Source organism: Oryza glaberrima, chromosome 7, assembly GCF_000147395.1.
Source record: "Oryza glaberrima chromosome 7, OglaRS2, whole genome shotgun sequence".
NCBI lineage: Eukaryota > Viridiplantae > Streptophyta > Magnoliopsida > Poales > Poaceae > Oryza > Oryza glaberrima.
This window is the reverse complement of record NC_068332.1, coordinates 635189-657037: the sequence shown is the minus strand read 5'-3', so window position 1 is coordinate 657037 and position 21849 is coordinate 635189. Positions and strand designations below refer to the sequence as shown.

The 21849-nt window shown below is 38.8% G+C and overlaps 1 protein-coding gene and 1 pseudogene across 1 annotated transcript; one reads left to right on the top strand and one right to left on the bottom strand.

Moving 5' to 3' along the window:
• Nucleotides 1-1289: 1289 nt before the first annotated feature.
• LOC127779940 (probable inactive purple acid phosphatase 2) lies at nt 1290-5733 on the bottom strand. Its single transcript, XM_052306874.1, has 2 exons — nt 5018-5733; nt 1290-2910 (listed from the first exon to the last, which is right to left on the bottom strand). The coding sequence occupies exons 1-2, from the start codon at nt 5708-5710 to the stop codon at nt 1642-1644; spliced, it is 1962 nt and encodes a 653-aa protein (XP_052162834.1). The 5' UTR covers nt 5711-5733; the 3' UTR covers nt 1290-1641.
• A 1264-nt stretch (nt 5734-6997) lies between these two features.
• Nucleotides 6998-9996, top strand: LOC127779228 (mitochondrial import inner membrane translocase subunit TIM17-2-like; annotated as a pseudogene).
• Nucleotides 9997-21849: the final 11853 nt, after the last annotated feature.

Genomic DNA, 21849 nt, shown 5'->3' with positions numbered 1-21849 from the left:
TGCTTACTATACTATTAATATTTAGTCCCATCTGTCATACATACATTACGTTTTAGAGTCCGTAATGTAGCTAGCTACATATCTGTAGCATGATGTTTTTCTTTCTCTTCCTTTACCTCTTTAAAATATACTTATAGTTGGCTTATAGTCTGTTGTTCTGTTGTACCTGCTCGTATAGTGCAGACATGGTCCTCACAGTGTGCAAATGGGGGAAGCGGCTCCTCTGACTTTTGAAGCGAACGGCAGACATGCACAGTAAGATGAGCCTGGCGCTACAGTGCGGAATAGTGATTTGTAGTTTTACTGTAGCAAACAGTGCAAAATACTGTTCAGAATTACTATTCACCGATTCACTGTAGCGAACTAGCGATCGATCTTGTCCGTTCGCTGTGGATCGGACGGCTAGAAATACTCCCAAAGTCACGGTACTGTAGCTCTCTGAGTAAAGTCAGAGGATCCCAATCCGGGGGATCCGATTCAGGGGATCCCAATCCGGGGGATCCGATTCAGGTGCAGTAGCCAGTGGGACTGCAAAATAAGCAGTCAAACTAGCATCGCATGATCTAAAATGGACGTCCCAGATATATCCGAGCACTGTAGCAAAACACTGTAGTGATTTACTGTGGAAAGGTACTGTTCTGATTTTACTGTGCCAAATCCGTTTTGGCCGTTAGATTTTGACATAGAGGGCTCAGATTGTGTGCAGTAGTTACCGTGCAGTCCTAGTAGCTACTGCATTTGATCTCAATCCAATCCGGGGATACCTCTTGGCCTACCTGAATCGGTGTCAAATCTATTCATCATTTTTTATTCAGAATAAAGATGATCCCTTTACATCGTGATGTACACATATTTCCGTTTATGCTTATCAGCCAAAATTTGAATTTTTAACATTAAATTTGTAGCTGAATTTAAGATTTTTTCATCGAAATTTATTTTCCAGTCTTTGCTTTTACTTCTTCCGTTTCACAATATAAGTCATTTTAGCATTTTCCACGTTCATATTAATGTTAATGAATATATATACATATATATATATGTATGTATATGTATACATATATATATGTATATATGTATATATAACTTTATTAACATCAATATGAATGTGGGAAATGTTAGAATGACTTACATTGTGAAGCCAAGAGAGTAGGTTGCTAAGAACATATATATAAAAGTTATATTCATAAATTATTTCTCGTTTACAAATATGTCGTTTCGCTTATTCCATAAATAAACCAAACAATGGGGGCGTTAAATAACAGGGTGTAAAAATGCTTATACAGTTAAACTGATTTTGTAAATTGCTGCATGATACATTTTCTCTGTTACTCGATTCAGTCCCAAACAGGAAAACACAGATGAAACATTGAATCGTGCATTACATTATGGAACAGGTTAACCACTCATACCAACCAATTGATGTGAACGTAATGTCACTTATTGAAACCTTTATGTATCGTAGAATCACGGCAACAGATATGCTGATCAAACTCTACAATGCCCACGATTGACACAGCACATGTTACAATACTCTATGCACTATAGTACAACACTGTAGAGCCCCAAGAAATGGGGCACGATCCTATAAACAGGTTGTTGATCAAAAACCATTTGCATTTGCATTAGATGCAGTGTGTGATTTTAGGTCTCCTCGTTCTTCACTGGGGTCCACTGTGCAGCTTCTTTCTTCCTTCTGATCAGAAATCCAAGAGAGAAACCCAGAACCAGTGCAAACATCACGCTGCCTACAATTTCCAAGGAGAACAGAGGGATTTTCAGTTTGGTGCTGACCCCTGTGCTGAGCTTTGTATCATCGATCACCTCAGGAACACCATTGTTATTAGATACTTGCCCAGAGAATATCTCCACCATATCATGGACTTGCCCATCATGGTTGCCGATGTACGTTAGTGTCAACTTCTCCTTTGTAGCTACAAGTTTTGTGTATCCAAACTCCCCACCACGGTACATAGACCTCTCAGGCTGCGGATAGACAGGTACATCAGGGTGATCCTTCCTTGGCTGCCAGAATGGTTGATAATCTTGACCACCCATCCCGATCACAAGATGAACAGGGGCACCAGGGTATACGAAGCTTGATGACATGTTGACACATTGGAAGTTTTTCATGGGGCAGAACCTCTCGTACCTGTGGACATGTCCCCAGAGTGCAAGGGTCACTTTGTATGTTACCAAGAGTGGTTCCAGGTTCTGGAGCATCTGCTGTCTATGAGCAAAATCCCTAGCTTCATTGCTTGATGTATACATTGGCCGGTGGCCCTGAAACACAATGAAAGGAGTTCTACTTCGGTTGACCTTCTCTAGGTCAGCTTTTATGAAGTTGTATTGGTCACTGCCCTGAACAAAATTAGTCTCAGTTGACATGTAAACAAAATGCACAACCCCTGAATCGAAGGAGTAGTAAAGATTTCGGGTGTCGGGAGCTCCATTGCCAGTAGGCACAAAAGAATTGCCAGGCATTCTGAACTTTACGCTGTAAGGTATGCCACATTCACCTCCACCATCTGTTCCATATATACCAGTTGCCCACCAAGGTTTCCAAGGTTGCAATGGCCAATCATATTCATGATTTCCTATGCAGACATGGTATGGGGTATTGGCAGCAATAGGCTCAATCTGGTTGAAGAAGTGATCCCATACCCAAGCATAACCTCTAGCATAGCTGATGTCCCCAATGTGTGAAATAAATGCAGGCTTATCTCCAAGGGCTTGAATATCACGAAGTATCCACTTTACAGTCGACAAGCTTTCATCTTGCGTGCGGACATAGGTGTTATATGGTATATAAGTGCCCATGTCACCAAAGAGAAATGCAATAGTTTCATTGGCTTCGTTGTCACGTGAAATGAAGCTGTACGTATCGCTCCATCCTGAAGAGTTGCTACCAACCTATGCAGAAAAGCCCAGTCAATCAAATTGAACAACACAAGGCATATACAAAACATGCTCAAGTGTCACTACTCAGTTACTCACTATTATTTTACTGGGCCTAGCATCAATAGCACCCTAGCATATTTTACTGGGCCTACTTGCTCTAGAAGCCATTGTCCAAAAGCTTGTACATCTTTTAGAGGGGATTAAACATGAAACTGATGGCAGTTAAAAACACAACAAGGCTCGGTCTTGTTTAATTTGGTAAGTCTAAATTAAGCTAATTTGGGGAGAAAATTCTGAAGTCAAAGCTGAAACTCTGAAATAAGAGAAATTTTTTATCTAATTCCCCCCCCCCCCCCCCCAAAAAAAAAAAATGACAATTCATTTGTGTCAGCAAAAAGAAGCAAATCAAAATTCAAATATTATTAATCATCATTCATCAATAGTATAGCATGTATGCTTTCCATATACACAATAATAATAGAACAAAGAGGAAAATAGATAACATAGGCACTTAAAAAAACTGATTTAAAAAAGTACTAGAAAACCTGAATTTTGAAAATAATGCGTACCAACCAACAAAAGAAAAATGGCGTTTGAATTTCTGTCCAAAAGGTATACTCATCAGGTCTTTTAAGGAATCACCAAACTTTAAGAAATATTATAACGTACAGTGCTCAAATGGAGCACCAGTAAAAATCCAATTATAATTCATAGAGCAATTAAACAATACACATGCCACTCAATGAAGCAAACAGTGAAGAAGTAAGTCGCATAACCACAGCTATCTTATTAATCATCATTCATCAAAAGTATAGCATACATGCTTTCCATACATAATAATAATAGAACAAAAAGGCAAATAGATAACAAAGGTACTTACAACCAAAACTGATTTTAGAGAAGTACTAGAAAACCAGAATTTTGAAAATAATGAGTACCAACCAACAAAAACAAAAACTGGCGTTTGAAATTCTGCCTAAAAGGTATCTCATCAGGTCTTTTAAGAACTCACCCAACATTCAAAAATAGTATGAACTACAGTGCTTAAATGGAGCATCCGTAAAAATCCAATCATGATCCATAAGAGCAACTAAGCAATGCACATGTCACTCAAATGAAGCAAACAGTTAAGAAGGAAGTCACATAACAACCAAAGCTTAAGATAGAGCAACAACAAATTTGAGTGAAATCCCTTGTAACTGAAATCCTAAACCTCAATTCACATACAGTTGTATTCTAACTGCAGGAAAGAACTGAAGCATGTTTGATTGGTAGAAGCTTAGTAGCTAGTCAGAAAAAAGAAAATCATGATTTTCAGATGACATAACTGATCTCTAAACTCCTCCTTAAAGAAAGTATTGCCAATCGAGTCATGTAATAACCCATGAAATGTTGAGACAAAAACTTCAACCAACTTCAGTTCTAAAAAGAGAATAATCAAAGATAGTTTCCGAAGTGGGTGCTCATGCTCCAGTAATTACCTCTAAAAGTTTGATGCATCAGCCATCTTCACCTCAAACTGAATTTATAGGCCAAAACTTACTACAAGTCACGATCACTAAATCAACAAAATTCAATCCCTGGAGCCCAAAAAACACAGCTCCAGCTCACTCTTGGGCTCGAGCACTAAATTTTCATGTGCCTACAGTACTACCCTAAATCCCAAATTGCAATTGTAGGCTGAACACATATAAAGCAGAAGTTAAATCGCTACATAAAAATTCATCTTTAGTGTAGTACTATAACCAACTTCAGTTCTAAAAAGGGGATAATCAAACATAATTTCCAAAGCGGGTGCTCATGCTCAAGTTAGTATCTCTAAAAGTTTGATGATTCAGCCATCTTCACCTCAAACTGAATTCGTAGGTCAAAACGTACTATAAGTCATACTCGCTAAATCAACAAAATTCAATCCCTGGATCCGAAATAAAAAAGGAGCTTTAGATCACTCTCAAGACTCGAATCCTAAATTTTCATGTGCCTACAATACTACCCTAAATCCCAAATTGCAATTGCAGGCTGAACACATATAATTAGCAGAAGTGAAGTCGCTACAAAGAAATTCATCTTTATAGTGTAGTAATTAACAATCAATTCAAAGCAGAGGCAAGTGATTGACCTTGTAGAAGTACCTCCTCCCGGGCTCCAATCCCTTCATGAGTCCATCGAAGACGAACCCTGGATCCCTCCACCCGACGGAGGAGTTCGCCGGCGAGTCGCACATGTGCTTCTGCTCGTACGTCTTCACCTCCGCGGCCACCTCCTTCCAGCCCTCCCCCTCCTCCTTCGCCGGCCCGTACCTCACCACCCTCCTCCCGCCGTCGCCGCAGACGAACATGACCCGCATCTCGTCGACCCCGTCGGCGAACGAGAGGTGCACCTGGTCGGGGCGGGAGGGGGAGTCGAAGGCGACCTCACCGGAGGCGGCGACGCGGTGGCGGCCGTGGGGGAGCGGGTTCCCGTCGTGGTCGATGTGGTGGTAGGAGTACTCCCTCGCGGGCCAGCGGAAGAGGCGGAACTGGTAGGGCGCGCGCAGGTTGGGGAGGCGCGGGAGGGTGAGCTCGCCGGCGCCCGTGCGCCAGGTGGCCGAGCCGTTGAGGAAGAGGTAGCCGAGGAAGTCGCGGTCGGAGGAGGTCGGCGGCGAGTAGATGCCGACGTAGTCGAGGCCGTCCGGGTCCGGGAGGCCCGACCACCGGATCGTGATCTCGCGGTCGGACTGGGTGAGCTTCGCCGGCGTCGCGGTGAGCGTGGTGGCCGCCGCCGCCGCCGCGGCCTCGCCGGCGGCGAGGAGGAAGAGGAGGAAGAGAAGCATTTTGCGGGCGAGACGACGTGAGGAGTTAGCGTAATTAATGGAGAGTAGGTCACTGACGAGGTGGGGCCCACTGTCAGTGGGTCCAGCTCCAAGTGGAATATGCCTTGGATGTTGGAAGTTGGAAGAGCAAATGGATGAAGTGAAGAGATACCGAATTGAAGATGGCAAATTGTCCACTTTTGCGGCGAAATTTTGGGCTGGTTTAATTTAAAGCCTAAATTAGATTTATCAATATTTCGTAATTTCAATAGTGTTTAGTGACATGCCTAAGAAAATAGGTCATTTCAATAGTATAAACTTAGACTATTTTGACTTTAATCCAAACACGATTTTTCTTACCAAAATTAGTTATGTCAAAACTTGCAAAAATTTAGCATTAACAAAATTTAGTAAGGCCTATTTAGGCCACAATTCAAACCAACTCTTTAAGCCACTTTTGAATGAATGGGGGTGGAATTGAGTGGAATTGCTGCTAATTTGAATTCAAAGGTTAGGCAGCAGCAGATTAAATTAGTGTACCTTCTGGAAAAAAAAATGCTGCCATCTGGCATGGTATTGCTTGTTTTTTTTTAAAGTACAGTTTACTTATTAAAAATCTGGAAGTGGCCCAACCTCTGAAGCTAAATTGAAGCCCAACACCAAATTAAAGCCCAATTAGATATAAAATCACGGCCCATAATTCATTGGCAACATGCTTGTACACTTTGAGCAACTTTGATATCAGCGCTTCAAATTGGAAAAAGTCCACTTAGACTCCCTTAATTATTCACCTAATCTAATTCGTGACCCTTAACTAGAAAACCGGGTAAGACGACTCTCCGAATTAGTAAAACCAGTGCAATTTAACTCCTCCGGCGGTATTGGAGGGTGGTTTTGCTGATGTGGCGCTGATGTGGCGGTGCTAACCCGGTTTTCATGCCACGTGGCGCTTACGTGGCATTAGAGTTAAAAAAAATATATATGGGACTCATATGTCATTCAACACAAAATTATTGTGGGACCCACTGACACGTGGGGCCCACATGTCATTCTTCATCCTTTCTTCCTCCTCCCTCTCTCTCCCTTATCTCTTTTCTCTCTCCATTCTCTCTCTCCCTTCCAGATCGGCGGTGGAGGCGGCTGGGGGCCAGAGTGGCGACGGCGGCGCGCGGGCGAGGGCTAGAGCGGTGACGATGGCGTGCCGGCGACGGCCGCGCCACCGCCTGCCCCGTCTCCAAGCCGGCCCGCCGCTGCTCCCACTCCGCCCCCTCTAATGCGGCGCCCGGTCCGACCCGTGCAGCCAACGACGTGGGCGGGCCTTTTGGGATGGGCACAGTTAGGGGCTCCCTCTTCCACTTCCTCAAGGGCACCTACAACTCCCCCAACGGCGAGCGCCTCGTTGGCGGCGCGCAGGCCGTGCGGATGAACGCGGCGGGTGGGCGACAGCTTCGCGGTGTGGGGCGACCTCTTCTCCGCCTTCGACTGCACCAAGGTCTTCATGCACCAGAAGGAGGATCTGTGGAACTCCATCATCGCCGGCACCGCCACTAGCGGCTTCCTCTCCATGCGCCAGGGCCTCGACACCGCCGGCCGCTCCGCACTCATGGGCGGGATGCTCCTCGCCCTTATCGAGGGCGCCGGGCTCATGCTCAACCGCGTCCTCGCCTCTCCCTGTCGATGACCCCAACCTTGCCGCCGCCATGGCCCCCGGCCGCCGCCGCCGCCGATTTGGAAGGGAGAGAGAGAATGGGGAGAGAAAAGAGAGAAGGGAGAGAGAGGGAGGAGGAAGAAAGGATGGAGAAATGATGCTTTGTGGGCCGGTGGGTCCCACAATAATTTTGGGTTGAATGACAGATGGGTCCCATAGATATTTGTTTTAACTCTAATGCCACGTAAGCGTCACGTGGCATGAAATCCGGGTTAGCACCGCCACATCAGCGCCACGTCAGCAAAACCAACCTCCAGTACCGCCGGAGGAGTCAAATTGGACTAGTTTCACTAATTCGGGGAGTCGTCTTACCCGGTTTTCTAGTTAAGATTCACGAATTAGATTCGGTGAACAATTAAGGGAGTCTAAGTGGACTTTTTCCCTTCAAATTTGCTATGCTAGTACAGTAGTGCTAACTAATTAAAATTAATCATATTTCTCATCTCAATCATTCCATGGTTGTTGTCATTGGGATAATGTTTTAAACAACCATGTTGTCACTATAATATACTACTTAAAACCCCACCTGGGGCAAGTAATTCCATAATTTCATGCACTTATTCATTAGTTTAATTATCAAGTGCATACTCTCTCAGACTCGAACCGAAAGAAATACAAGTAGAGTTTAATTGCGACATCAATCGACAGAGTCTGAAAATATGTTACTTCAGTCATGATAAATCCAGTAACAATCAACCTTATATGTTTCCAATAGTTTGTGTAAACTTTATTAATTACTCCCTCTATTTTCTAATGCATGGCATTGTTAACTTTTTTAATAAGATACGTTTGACCATTCATCTTATTGAAAAAATTATGTAAGTATTATTTATTTTATTATGACTTAATTTATCATCAAATGTTCTTTAAGCATGGTTTAAATATTTTTATATTTGCACAAAAATTTTAAATGATGAATGGTCTAAATAAAAAAGTCAACGACATCATATATTAAAATATGAAGGTAGTACATATAATATATATTGACAATGTTAAAACAGGGTTTGAAATACATAAATCCGATCCTAAAGTCGCACACGGAGGAAAAAGTAATATCAAGTGAGTGCCGTCATGTCATCCTAGCTTGCTACTCCACAGATGTACTCTCTCCGTCTCTTAAAAACCAATCTAGTACCGGATGTGATACATCCTAGTGCTACGAATCTGGATATACATATGCTCAGATTTATCGTACTAGAATATGTCACATCTGGTTCTAGATTCGTTTTTATGGGACAGAGGGAGTACGTGCTATCATATCTATGGAGTCTGTGAGGAAGCTATGGAAGTTGGAGCAATTCGATGCTACTTCCGTTGTTGCGAGGCACACGTTTTATCGTGACCCATTATATTGATCCATCCATGAGTCCATAGCTACCGTCGATCAATCAATTACAATATATCATCGAAGGAAAGAGTTTTCCCACCTGAATTTTTATTATCAGCTAGAAAGACAAGGAGCGATACATGGACATTACATCGCACTTCAATTCAATATGTATATCACTCTCGATCAATAGATCATCGACATGATGTGTGATACATATCGTATTTTTTGAAAGGTGGGGGAATTTTATGGTATTTATATATTGGGATTTGGATCCGGTGCAGTACCTACTGTGACTGTAACCTAAGCAGTCACACTAGGATCTTTTCATGCAAATCTAAGGGTCCAAAATCTACAAAATACTGTTCACGTCTGAAAAAACTGTATAACTACTGTAGCAGCAATACTATAGCATCAGATCTAGACCGTTCATTGAAAAAATAGATGGCTGAGATGATGTGTAGTTCCTAACTTGCTGTCACAGTTAGGACTGTACTGGATCTCAATTCTATATATTGGTCCTGATAAGATGTTTGTGCTATAGATCGATGGAATTTTCTCCTTTATGATTGTCACCCATTATTGCTCCGTCCATCTAGCTATGGTGGATCAATCAATTTTCAAGATGCACATCGCTCTCGATCGACCGACGTGATGTGTGATACATATATATCGATCTTTTGCACGTACAACAGCAAGTAGTTGATCGAACTGTAGTTTCATTTCATTGGCAGACAAATTTATGTATATGAAAGCAAGCTAGCTAGCCAACAAATATTGAAATAGGGAGCCTCAGAGATCGTCTCGTTGCTAGCTATAGTGTTTGTTAATTTCAACTTTCAACCCAGCTGATGATTACCAAGAAAAAAAATCTGGACATTTATTCAGTAGAGTAATTAATTTTTGCGCCTTCCATACCTACACCAATTGATGCAAACAGAAAAAAATAAAAATATATAATTAATATATCTAAGATGGCTAGCACCTTGATATTTTTTTTCGGGTAAAAGGGGAGATCTTTATTCAGGATTTAAATCAACTCTTACAAGATGTAGTAACTCGTCACAGTTATTCTCTAACCAAACTTTTAAGCCGGCTTCACAACGAGCCTTATTAGCTAAAGAATGACTGGCTGAGTTTACACATTGGTGAATTTTTCTGACTAAGATCTCTCCGTGTCCAGTCATGAGGTCACACACCTCCCTGACTAAAAAGACCTGATCTGATAAGATTTTCTCTTTCATTTGTCATCAGTTCCCCCATGGTAATTGATTAAGGACCTAGCTAGAAGGCTTAATTAGTTTACACGTACCCATGTGCATCAGTCCACCATCTCTGTATATGATTTGGGAATAATGCATTATATATGCACGCTACTTACTAGCGTATATAATTTTACGGGATGAAACAGATTCTGAGATAGAGACCTCACAAAAACAAATCTAGAGAGAGAGAGAGAGTAATGAGATCGATCGATATAATTGATTGATGACCCAATAATTATAATACATGATATGCATGTACTTGTCAATGTACTGCACGTAAGGGTAACAGTCAATATTTTTTTTAAGGACGATTGTCATGATCAATACTACTATGATGTAAATTAATGGCCATGGATTAGGGATATAGTAATATCTCCTAGTAATTAATTAACCAGCTAAGAAACTCCTTCCCTCTCAAAATAAATAAATTAACCTAATACGGGGATGTGATATATCTTAGTATTTCTATTTAAATTTATAGTATTATAATACGTCACATTAATTCTATATTTTATTTATTTATTTTGAGGCAGAGAGTAGAGGCTATCACCTTCTCAATTTACATTCATATATTTATATTGTCGATAGTACTATAGTTCGTATAGCCTCTATAATTTCTGTATGCCTCGTATATGTAGGGATGCATATATGTGTGTGTCTGGCTTATGCTACCGATCAACACAGCTACAAAGGTACTCCAATTAGTAGTATTGTACATGCATGCATATATATTTTAGTTTGTCATTTATATATTAACTAGAAAAAATGTCTGTGCGTTGCAACAGGTGAATGCTATTTTAATATTATTATTATTATACGGTTTAGCTAGGATGAAATTCACCGTGAGAATTCATTTGGATTTTTTTTAGAAAATCATGAGCTTCAATTAGGAGTCTGACTTTCCTCTCAAGTTAGCATACAAGTTTTTTAAAGAAATTTCTTATACGACTTCTTTTGTATTTTTAAAAGCAAACGAACTTAAAATCCAACTCATACACGGATCTCTATTTCCAAAAGCGAAATAACTTAAAAACCGACTCAAATATAGATGATATACCAAAATACCGGCAAAAGCATCTTCAATTTTTATAATAGTAGAGATATATAGACATAGACCAAAGAACTTTGGAGTAAAACAAAATGGCTTTTATTTTTTATAGATAAATTAATCAGTACACTTTCTAAAAAAATCATGTTAAATATTTCATATAGAAGCTTAATTAGAAAGGAGGAATTTTGAAGGATTTTCATGAGAAATGAACAAATTCATTCGAAAATGCATGTAATTTCCTGGTTTCTAGTAGTAATTAAATACTACATTTTTTTAATAGATAATGTCGATGACTCTTTGTCACACGTTTGATCATTCGTCTTATTGAAAAATCAATAAAGTTTTCTATTAAAAAAAAGGGAGGAGCAAATGTACGTGTATCTTCCATCACCATGCAAGGTCTCCAAAATGTGGGACCGAAATGAGGGACAATGTTGCTTGCTCTAGGAGGGGAACTAATGGCAGTACTAGTAATAATCCGTGTGCAGTCAAATCAAAGATAAAATAAATATATATCAATCGACAGGGAGTATTAATAAAAAGTTGGGTGGTAAAAGAAAATTTTAAGAAAAGTTTAAGTACGCGGCGAATATTTCGTCTTCTGTATGGTTCTTGGAACACAGAAGCTAGCTTCCAAGCTGAACTCCTCCGGCCACTCACATTTCTCCTGAATAAAACTTACAAGTAAAAACCCTCCTATTATATAGTGTCGGTGTTTTGATGAGTGCGGTTAAAAGTTAATCAAACTGATTGCTTTGTATCTATAGTCGATTAACTAATCAATCACCGAATGACCGAGTAAAAGTAGTCATTTTGTAATGGTTTATATTATTTAAATAAATTACTAAGACTAAGGTGTCTGTCGTGATTTGTAACAGGATTATAGATATAACACACTACGAATCTACGATCATAGATTGAATATGATCATAGTGTGTGACAATTTTTAGCTGCACCCATATTGATTTCCATGTGACCTATGTGCATGGTGAGAGAGGGAATGCCTTGAATAGAACAGATGATAGGGGTGGATGGACAAACCTATCTTTTAGAGTAGTAGAGATAAGTATATAATCCTTATATAGAAAATTAATTAGAGAGTGTCATATAAAAATCACGAACGATTTATATGTGTATATCTTACTGACATTAATCCCCCCCCCCCCCCCCCCCCCGGTCAGTAAGCTAGTTGACGGTGGAAAATACTGCTATATGTTAACGAACATCATGAAGTATAATACAACATGAGCCATGTATATATATAATAAAAGACAATATAGGCACCACTGAGACCCCATTCGGTAATACTGAATATGAAGATTAAGTACTAACATGCATGTAAAATAAGAAAGTCATTAGTACATATTTAATTAAGTTTTAACTACAAACTTAAAAATGAGATTTATATGATATTTTAAAACAACTTTTATATATAAAGTTTTCATACGAAATATGCCATTTAAAAAATATACTAATGAAAATTAAGGTAAAATCTATATGTTAATCAGAAACGAACGGAATAAGTACGCCCTCTAATAAGTAATTAACTAAATTTAGAGTATGAAATTAATTACGAAGAGGTAGGTAGGCTACAAACTGCTGGCCAAAGCTTAATAACAATAATAATAATAATAATGGAGTATACATGGATGGTGTCCATGTATGAAACACTGGTGGAGAAACCATTTTTGGTCGGTCGGCCAAATTTCACAATAGTCCCGGTTTCAATAAAAACCGAGACTAAAAAGTTTCTTTAGTCCCGGTTTAAAAGCTAAGGGGTATTTTTTAATCTTTAGTCCCGGTTGGTAAGATCATTTTTTAGTTCTGGTTGAAGAAGTTGTCAGGTCGTGTCAAGCCCCAATTATTTTTAGTCCCGGTTGGATTTTTAGTTCCGGTTGTTTATACCAACCAGGACTAAAAATCACTCCAAGCCGGCGCGATGTTTATCTCTTGGCGCGTCGATCTGTCTGTCCCTCCTCAGTCTTATCTTTAGCTTTTCTTCCCCTCCATTAGTTCTCCTCCTCACTCCTCCTCTTCGTCCTTCTCCTCCTCCCCTTCCCCTCTCCCATGTCTTCTTGGCGGCGGCGGCCGGCAGCGGCGGCTGCCCCGCGCGGAGGCCCTGCGATGGATGCGCGGAGGGCCGCCCCGGCGGCAGCAAGCGGCGGAGGCACGGAGGGCCGCGGAGGGCTGCCCCGGCGGTGGCCGGCATGGGAAATTTTACTCTTTTTTTTCTTTTTTTTCCTTCTTAATGTGATGTGAATGACTGTAATTTATGCGATCTGTGATCTGTTCGATTTGCGATTTGTGATGTGATATGTGATTTGTGATTTGTAAATGATATGGGGCGATATGTGATATGTGAACTATATGTGATTCATGCTATCTGTTATTTGTGTTGTGTGGTGTGATTGTGATTTGTTATTTGTTATTTTTATAATGATTTGGAGATATTGAACATGAGAAAAGAAAAAAAGAAAAAAGCCTTTAGTCCCAGTTGGTTACATCAACCAGGACTAAAGATGTATTTTTGACTAAATATGGATATTTTTAATTCCGGATTCGTACAGAGGGTTGCCAACCGGGACTATAAACTCTTTCTCCACCAGTGATAATACAATTAACACTGGAGTTAATATACACACGGTGGATTTACTACTACGTACACTACTGACAGGAGTGTACTTTGACACTTACCACCACTAACTAATTACGAGCCATCATATATGCGCCCAAGTAATAAACAGTACGCATACTTACGTCGAGGTTAAATTAATTTCAGTACGAGAGATCGAGCAGGCGCCGGATATATATATACATATTACATGCGTTGCCTGCCATTGAAGAGCACGCGTACCGTACGTACATGCACGTACGCACATACTTATGTACGTACTGTGTACGTAAGAATCAATAAACATCTACTGTGCAAACATATAGTCTGAATATGAGCTATATTAGAACAAATGCCAGTGCGTTGCAACGGATGAAGGCTATTATAATCTTATTATTGTTTACTGTGAGAATTCGCTTGGATATATACTTTTCTAGAAAATCATGTCAGGTTAGTATGCAAGTTTTTCTTTTCAAGAGATTAAATCATGTTAAGTTAGCACGCGAGTTTTTTTTCAAGAGATTTCTTATACGACTTCTTATGTATTTTCAAAAGCGAACGAAATTAAAACCCGACTCAAATATAGATCTGTATTTTCAAAAGCGAACGAACTGTATTTTTCAATACGGTTAAAAATCAACTTATACACGGATGACGTACCAGAGTACTGGTAAAATTATCTTTAATTTTTATAATAGTAGAAAAGTTTTGGTGATTTTGGTGTTAGCAATTTCTACTACTTAAAAAATTTCAAAACGTTTCCTTCGTCCGTCAAAATAAAAAAAATAGCAAAAAAAAAAAGTCCGACTCCCCTAAAAAGGTGGCGAAAAAAACCGTAGATCCGATTCCCCCTAAAAAAGGAAAAAATCTGAGAAAAAAAATAGCGAAAAACAACTAAAAAATTTCTGGTTCCACTAAGTGGCAAAAAAAAACGTAGATCCGAACCAAAAAAAAAATCTGATTCCTATAAAGGTGAAAAAAAGTTTAAAAAAAAAGCTAGATCCGATTCCCATAAAAATGGAAAAAAGTCTGATTCTGTAAAAGGCGAAAAATAAAAAAACCACAAAAACATGTAAAAAAAGTTTGTCCGATTTCCCAAGAAAGTGACGAAAAAATGGCTCGTATAAACTAAAAAATCACGCGAGAAAAAAGGTAGAAAAAAGTGTGGAAAAGAAGTCCGATTTCTATTCGTTTTTGTAGACATTATATATCTCTTCTCTATCTCTAATCTAATATAACTACTCAAAAGAGAAGTTTTCATTCTACAACTTAAAAAAAGCATGAGAAAATAAAAACGGTTAAAAAATACGTAAGAAAAAAAGTCAGAAAAAGCGTTAAAATAATGTTTTCTGTCTTCTGTAAATAATAAAAAAATACGCGAGAAAAAAGTATTTCCATCGTAGGTAAAAAAAATTAAATAAAACATGCGAGATTACATTGAAGATGTTCTAATTTTTTTATTGTCTCAGCTACAAACGATCCATACAAACATTCTTATTGACATGGTTATGCATGAAAAACGTATATTATGATTAAATATTTTTTCACCCGTTATAACTCACGAGTATTTTCGCTAGTAGAAAATAATAATTAAAGAGAACAACACTAAGTATATACGTGTATCTCAACCCACTGTAATTTTTCAGCGGAATTCAATTCAATCAATAGCATATCTAGGTCGTAGATTCCATTTTAGTACTCCCTCCGTTTCGAAATGTTTGACACCGTTAATTTTTTAGCACATGTTTGACCGTTCGTCTTATTCAAAAAATTTAAGTAATTATTAATTCTTTTCCAATCATTTGATTCATTGTTAAATATATTTTTATGTAGGCTTATAATTCTACATATTTTACAAAAGTTTTTGAATAAGACGAACGGTTAAACATGTGCTTAAAAAGTCAACGGTATCAAACATTTCGAAACGGAGTATAAGAAAAACAGAAGCTGGTACAGTACGTTACTTAGAAAATATCATGACTGTTTCTAGTCAAAGAACCTTATCTCTATCCACCCTCTCTCGTTTACTCTCTCTCTCTTTCCCCGTCTCCCTCCTGTCGCCAGCCACACATCCTCTCCTCTCCTCTCTCGTTCTCCATGCCTCCTCTCTCCCTCTACACACGACCCGCCGTCCCGCGGCAATGATGCCTAGAGAGCAGGAGCAGCGGTGCGCAACGAGCCGGGGAGCAGCGCCGGCAAGCTACTCCTCGGCGTCGGCGGCTCTCCTTCCGCGCAGCGACGCCTCTCTGTCCCTCGCCTCCTCTCCCTCGCCATGGGGCCGTGGGAGGGCTCAACGTTGACGGGTGGTGGCAAGCGGCGGCGCCCTCCCTTCCGGCGGGAGGGGAGGCGGTGGGCAGGGGCGGCGCCCTCCCCTTTGCCGGGTCCAGTGGGAGGGGAGGCGGCGGCGGTCCGGCGTCCTAGATCCATCCTCTTCTGCTCCATCTCCTCCTCTTCCTGCACTCACCCTTCCTGGCAAGGGCGCGGCGACTCGAGGCGGCGGCGACGGCGACTCAGTCTTCCGGACTCCTCCCACCACCGGCTACGGCATCAACCGGTGATGACCGCCATGGTAACGAGCTGACGGCGACAACGGGCTGCAGGTGCGACAAATACCCTTCTTCTCCTCTCTTTCTCCTCTACTTTCCTCTGGTGGCGGTGGCTTGGCCGATCCATTAGTGTTGGAGGTCGGAGATGGGCCGATCTGGGAGGTGCAATGGTGACGCCGCCCCCTCCTGTTCTTCCTCCCACACCAGAAGCAGAAGCAGTGACAATGGCGATGATAATAAATTACTCGTGTGATTTGTTCATGTTTATTCATGTTTTTTTTTATCTTAAGGATTTGTATGTGTTGTTCATATCTTGAAATAAGGTTATGGGCATTATTGTTTGTTGTTCATATATTCATCTTCAATTTGGGAATGGGTATTGAAGTACTCAATGAAGAAAATTGGATCGATTTGAGCCGGTCGTGGGCTTTTCTTGTGCGATTTTTTTATTTGTGCGGTTTTTTTAATCTTCTTGTTTCGTTTTCTTTTTCTCTAGATTCAATGTCTGATTGGATTTTGTATCGGTATTTGAATTTGTGCAACATCCGCCTTATGTGGTACCGGCTCCACACGTATTTGAATTTGTGCAACATCCGCCTTATGTGGTACTGGCGCTGTGGTGCGACACGAGTGGGAACGGGGAGGGAGTTGGACTGGAAAATAACACGGAAAAATCGCAAAAAAAAAAGATCGCGAGGAGGGAATCGGACAACGTACGAAATTTTTTTGGCAAAAACATCTTAAACTTTTATAATAGGTAAAGATAAAGATAAGCTACTCCATGTATTATATACTCCATCCGTTTTAGGTTATAAGATGACTGTTTTAAATTTGATAAGTTTATAATTTGCCTAAGTTTATAGACAAATATAATAATATTTATAATACTAAATTAGTTTCATCAAATCAATAATTGAATATATTTTCATAATAAATTTGTCTTAGGTTAAAAACGTTACTACTTTTTCTACAAACTTGATCAAATTTAAAGCAGTTTGACTTTGACCAAAGTTAAAACGTCTTATAACTTGAAAAGGAGGGAATACTCAATATATATGTAGATCTCACTGGCTATTATTACAACTAGGACGGAAGCCCGCGCGATGCGCGGGCAATTTATTTATTGTCTATAAAAACAATACTAAAAGAAGCATTATCTCATCATATTCACTATAAGAAATAGACCATTGATATATACTAAATGATCAAAATGGCTATCATATCGAATCAAAAATCACTTTATTCCGGTTATATATAAATTAAGAATTCACCACAACTTATTTTCATTTTCTTTTTCATAGATGGAATTGCAGCTCTATAAAAAATAAACCAAATACATCATTAATACCATAAAAAAGTTAATCTCCACATCATACCCAAATACCCATGTCTCACAGATGTCCACATTTATATATAAATATTTAAAAATACCACTTCTACCAATTAATTGGATAAAACAATTAAACTTATATATGAATGCTCCTCTGACGATCGGGTGAAGCCGACTATTGCCGCTAAGGAGTTTTCGCTAATGCCTTATTCATGGGTCCCGTGATATAGTCGTGCTCCTCAAGATGAGCGTGGACCATAATTTTATCGGTAAGTAGGCCAGTTAAACTTTATTGTCAACGGTGGATTAAAAATTTGTGGTATGATTTAGATGTTATAGTTGTTGAATTGTTCAGCACAAAAGTTTTTTTTCTAGCTAATAAAGTATGATAATAGGAGAATAAATGTGTGCAAAAATATAAGAAATTGAGGGAAGAAGGGGTGCAAGTACGTACGTACATACTATCCTTAAAGAAATGTACGTATACATATAGTAATACGTACATGTCCATGGTGGACCCGGTTTGGGGTTAGGAATTTTTTTTTATAAATCTAATGGTGGTAAATAATTGGTCCATTAATTTAATGAAAATCAATGGCTAGAGAATTCTCTAAATTCCCGTGATATAGTCGTGCTCCTCAAGATGAGCCTGAACCATAATTTTATCGGTAAGTAGGCCAGTTAAACTTTATTATCAACGGTGGATTAAAAATTTGTGGTATGATTTAGATGTTATAGTTGTTGAATTGTTCAGCACAAAAGTTTTTTTTCTAGCTAATAAAGTATGATAATAGGAGAATAAATGTGTGCAAAAATATAAGAAATTGAGGGAAGAAGGGGTGGAAGTACGTACGTACGTACTATCCTTAAAAAAATTGTACGTATACATATACTCCCTCCATTTCAAATCGATTTATATATTTAATAGGTTTACCAAAGCCAAGAAAAACTAATAACTCTCTCATACTATATTTACTCTAGCAACAAACTCGATGCATGCACCATCCCCACTATTTTCTAGCCAATAGCAAATCAATATATTACATGTGGGTTATAAATACTTGTGTGCATGGATGCATGCATCAATGTTCATTTACTCTAATGCACAAATAACGAAATGAATGAATACAAATATGTAGATCATTTAGGAATAACCCCATAAAACTGTACATAGATCAATTTGGAATGGAGGGAGTATATAGTAATACGTACATGTCCATGGTGGGCCCGGTTTGGGGTTAGGAATTTTTTTTTTTGATAAATCTAATGGTGGTAAATAATGGGTCCACTAATTTAATAAAAATTAATGGCTGGACCGCTGGAGAATTCTCTAAATTATAGTGCCACGTAACGACTTAGGAGTATTTGTAGGATGTCACGTGACGGCTTATAAGCGTTTGTATGAAGTTTAATGGACTTTTATTATATAATAGATAGATGTTTGCTATATATATATATATATATATATATATATATATAGATATATATATATATATATATATATATAGATATATATAGATATATATATATATATATATATATATATATATATATATATATATATATATATATATATATATATCTATATATATATATATATATATATAGACACACACACATACATATCATCAACTTTGTTACCTCCATATCTATTCAGGAGCAGATTCATCGTCGTACGATATGTTGCATCCACCTAAAATTTCTTATATATATTTTGGGACGAAGTGAGTATATAGATACTTTTTCACCTGTTTTTTTTTATTCTCAACTAACTATAATTATCTCTTATCTAATTTCACTTCATTCTTTCAAAAAGAACGCTAATCTATAATCAATATGGAACGGAGATAATTAATACTATATCGAAAGCAATCACTACCGTATATCTCGTTAATTTTCTGTTCGTTGTTTTAGTACTATACCCATAATCGATCGGAAAACTGAAAGGGCCGCGGATGGTGCGGGCGCTGGGTGCGGCCATATCGAATATATAGCAAATACTCCCTCCCTCCCACATATTATATAGGATGTGTCCTAAAACCCCGGACGGATGGAGTAGTATCGAAATTACTGTTCACTTTTAAACCCTTTTTATTTGGCTCGGCGAAGCGAGTAATTATTTCATTAATGTTAATGCGCATGTACGTACGCACGGCTGGACCTGCGGCTGTGAATTGAAGAGGCTATATATCTAACTAGCAAAAATATATGTACTCTAGATATCATATCGTATATATATATACTCCTGTACACAAAGTGCTCGTACTATAAACTCATCATGTAATTGTGTTAGTGCAATTTGACATGCATGTTACTCCTATATGCCATATTTGAAAAGATTTGAATTCACGAACCGTTCAAAAATGGAAGTCTAATTTGGACGAATGCCTGCATTAATTGGACGGGTTTATATATTTGATCTGTCTCAGAATTCTTGAGGAGTACTAGCGCTGCTTGTAAACTTGTAAGTCAATCTTTTCGCGGTTAACTTTTTCAAATTTTCTTTTACTATATAATTATTTAATCGATCCTACCTCGATCTGGATCTCCTAACGATTTAGCTCATGTGCATGTGTCATAATCCAATAATATAGTATATGTGAATATCCAAAAATTTTCTTGAGCCTAGGTAAGTCTAACAATGGTGGTAGAGAATATAATCCTACCGCTTTAACTTTAATTTCAAGCAACAGAGAGTGCAAACAATTTAAGTATAAAAATAATAGATAAAGCACTCCATTAGAATTTAGAACTATCACTATAGCAGGTTAATTAAGCAGTAAAATAACTAATCATATATCCTGCTGCTTCATGAGGCGGAGCCTAGGCACGTACTTGCCCGTGCTGGGTTCGCATCTCCTGCCTTTGGGCATAACAACAAAGTTTACCGTTCGTCAATCACAAGCGTCCATTCCATATCTACAGTTGGATTTTGCTGGCCCTCCCAATTAAGAAATTGCTTTCCTTCTCCAGCAAAACGTAACGAAATACACATCGTTGATTAAACGCTTGCTAGAGTTGCCTTTGATATCAGACTCATTTGTTCCATGTCCACTGGGAAAAAAATTGATACATTTGTTAAACGCACACACATATAATCCCTAATGATCTTGTATTGTGGATAATAAAGTCTAGCTTGAAGATTCAGCTATTCATGATGGTCACATTCAACAAAATTGAACTACAGTGGATCACACAACCATGACGTCTAAGAGGTCTTCCTTTGAGAAGAAAACGGTTTTTGAGGTGATATATGTATGGACCAGCAAAATCCAGCTGTAGGTATGGAATGGACGTTTGGGATGGAGGAACAGCAAACTTTGCCGTTATGCCCAAAGACAGGGGATGTGAAGCCGCTCATGCTGGCCAAGCCCAGGCTTTACCACTCTGTGACGGCGCAATGATATATAGGGCATGTTTGGAGAACTAGTCAAGAGTTATTTTGAGAGCTATTTTTTAGCACAAGGAAATAACCCTTTAATAAAATAGCCCTAATTAAGTTGTTTGGATCCAAGGGTTATTTTGAGAGCTATTAGCATTTAATGCACTTTTCCATGAAGAGAGAAGGCACTTTTTTTTCAGTGGGTCCATCCGAAATAGCCCCAATTAGCACCCCTCGAGGAGGATAGTTTTTTTGTATGTTATTTCCAAATAGCCCTAAAATAGCTCACATGTTTGAAACTTTTGGGCTATTTGAGGGAGGGCTAAAAAATTACCCATGGATCTAAATCGGGCCATAGTCTGAAGGTAAAAGCAATGAATAGGTTAGGTAGCATATACACTAATATGAAGATTAAGATAAAGATTAAGATTAAGTATTTTACAAAAAAGATGTGGTATTAACGTATGATTGATTGAGTTTTAATAATTACAAACTTGAAAAATAGATTAATTTGATATTTTAGAGCAACTTTCATATAGAAATTTTTCACACGAAACACCGTTTAGCAGTTAAAAAACGTGTCATGAGTATCCAAAATTTTATCTGACTTTTGTCAGAGAAAAGAACAGGGCCATAGCAACTGGCCGGTGAGGAGAAATTATGAGGGCAAGCAGCGGCAGAGCTAGCTCTCAGGCTGGTCAGGACTCAGGCGTCCACTTGGGCTCTTCCTCTCTATAAATCATTGATAAGTATGAGGAACAATTGTTAGTAGCAAAACATATATAGCGAGATTAGGATGAGGTGTGGTTTTGGCCAATGATAGCCAAAACTCGGAGAAATTTTAGCCATTTGATAATAACAATTACATTGAGGAAAACCAGAAAAATATAATAAGAATGGATTGATCATGTGTGTAAACTTCACTCCAGAACACAATATA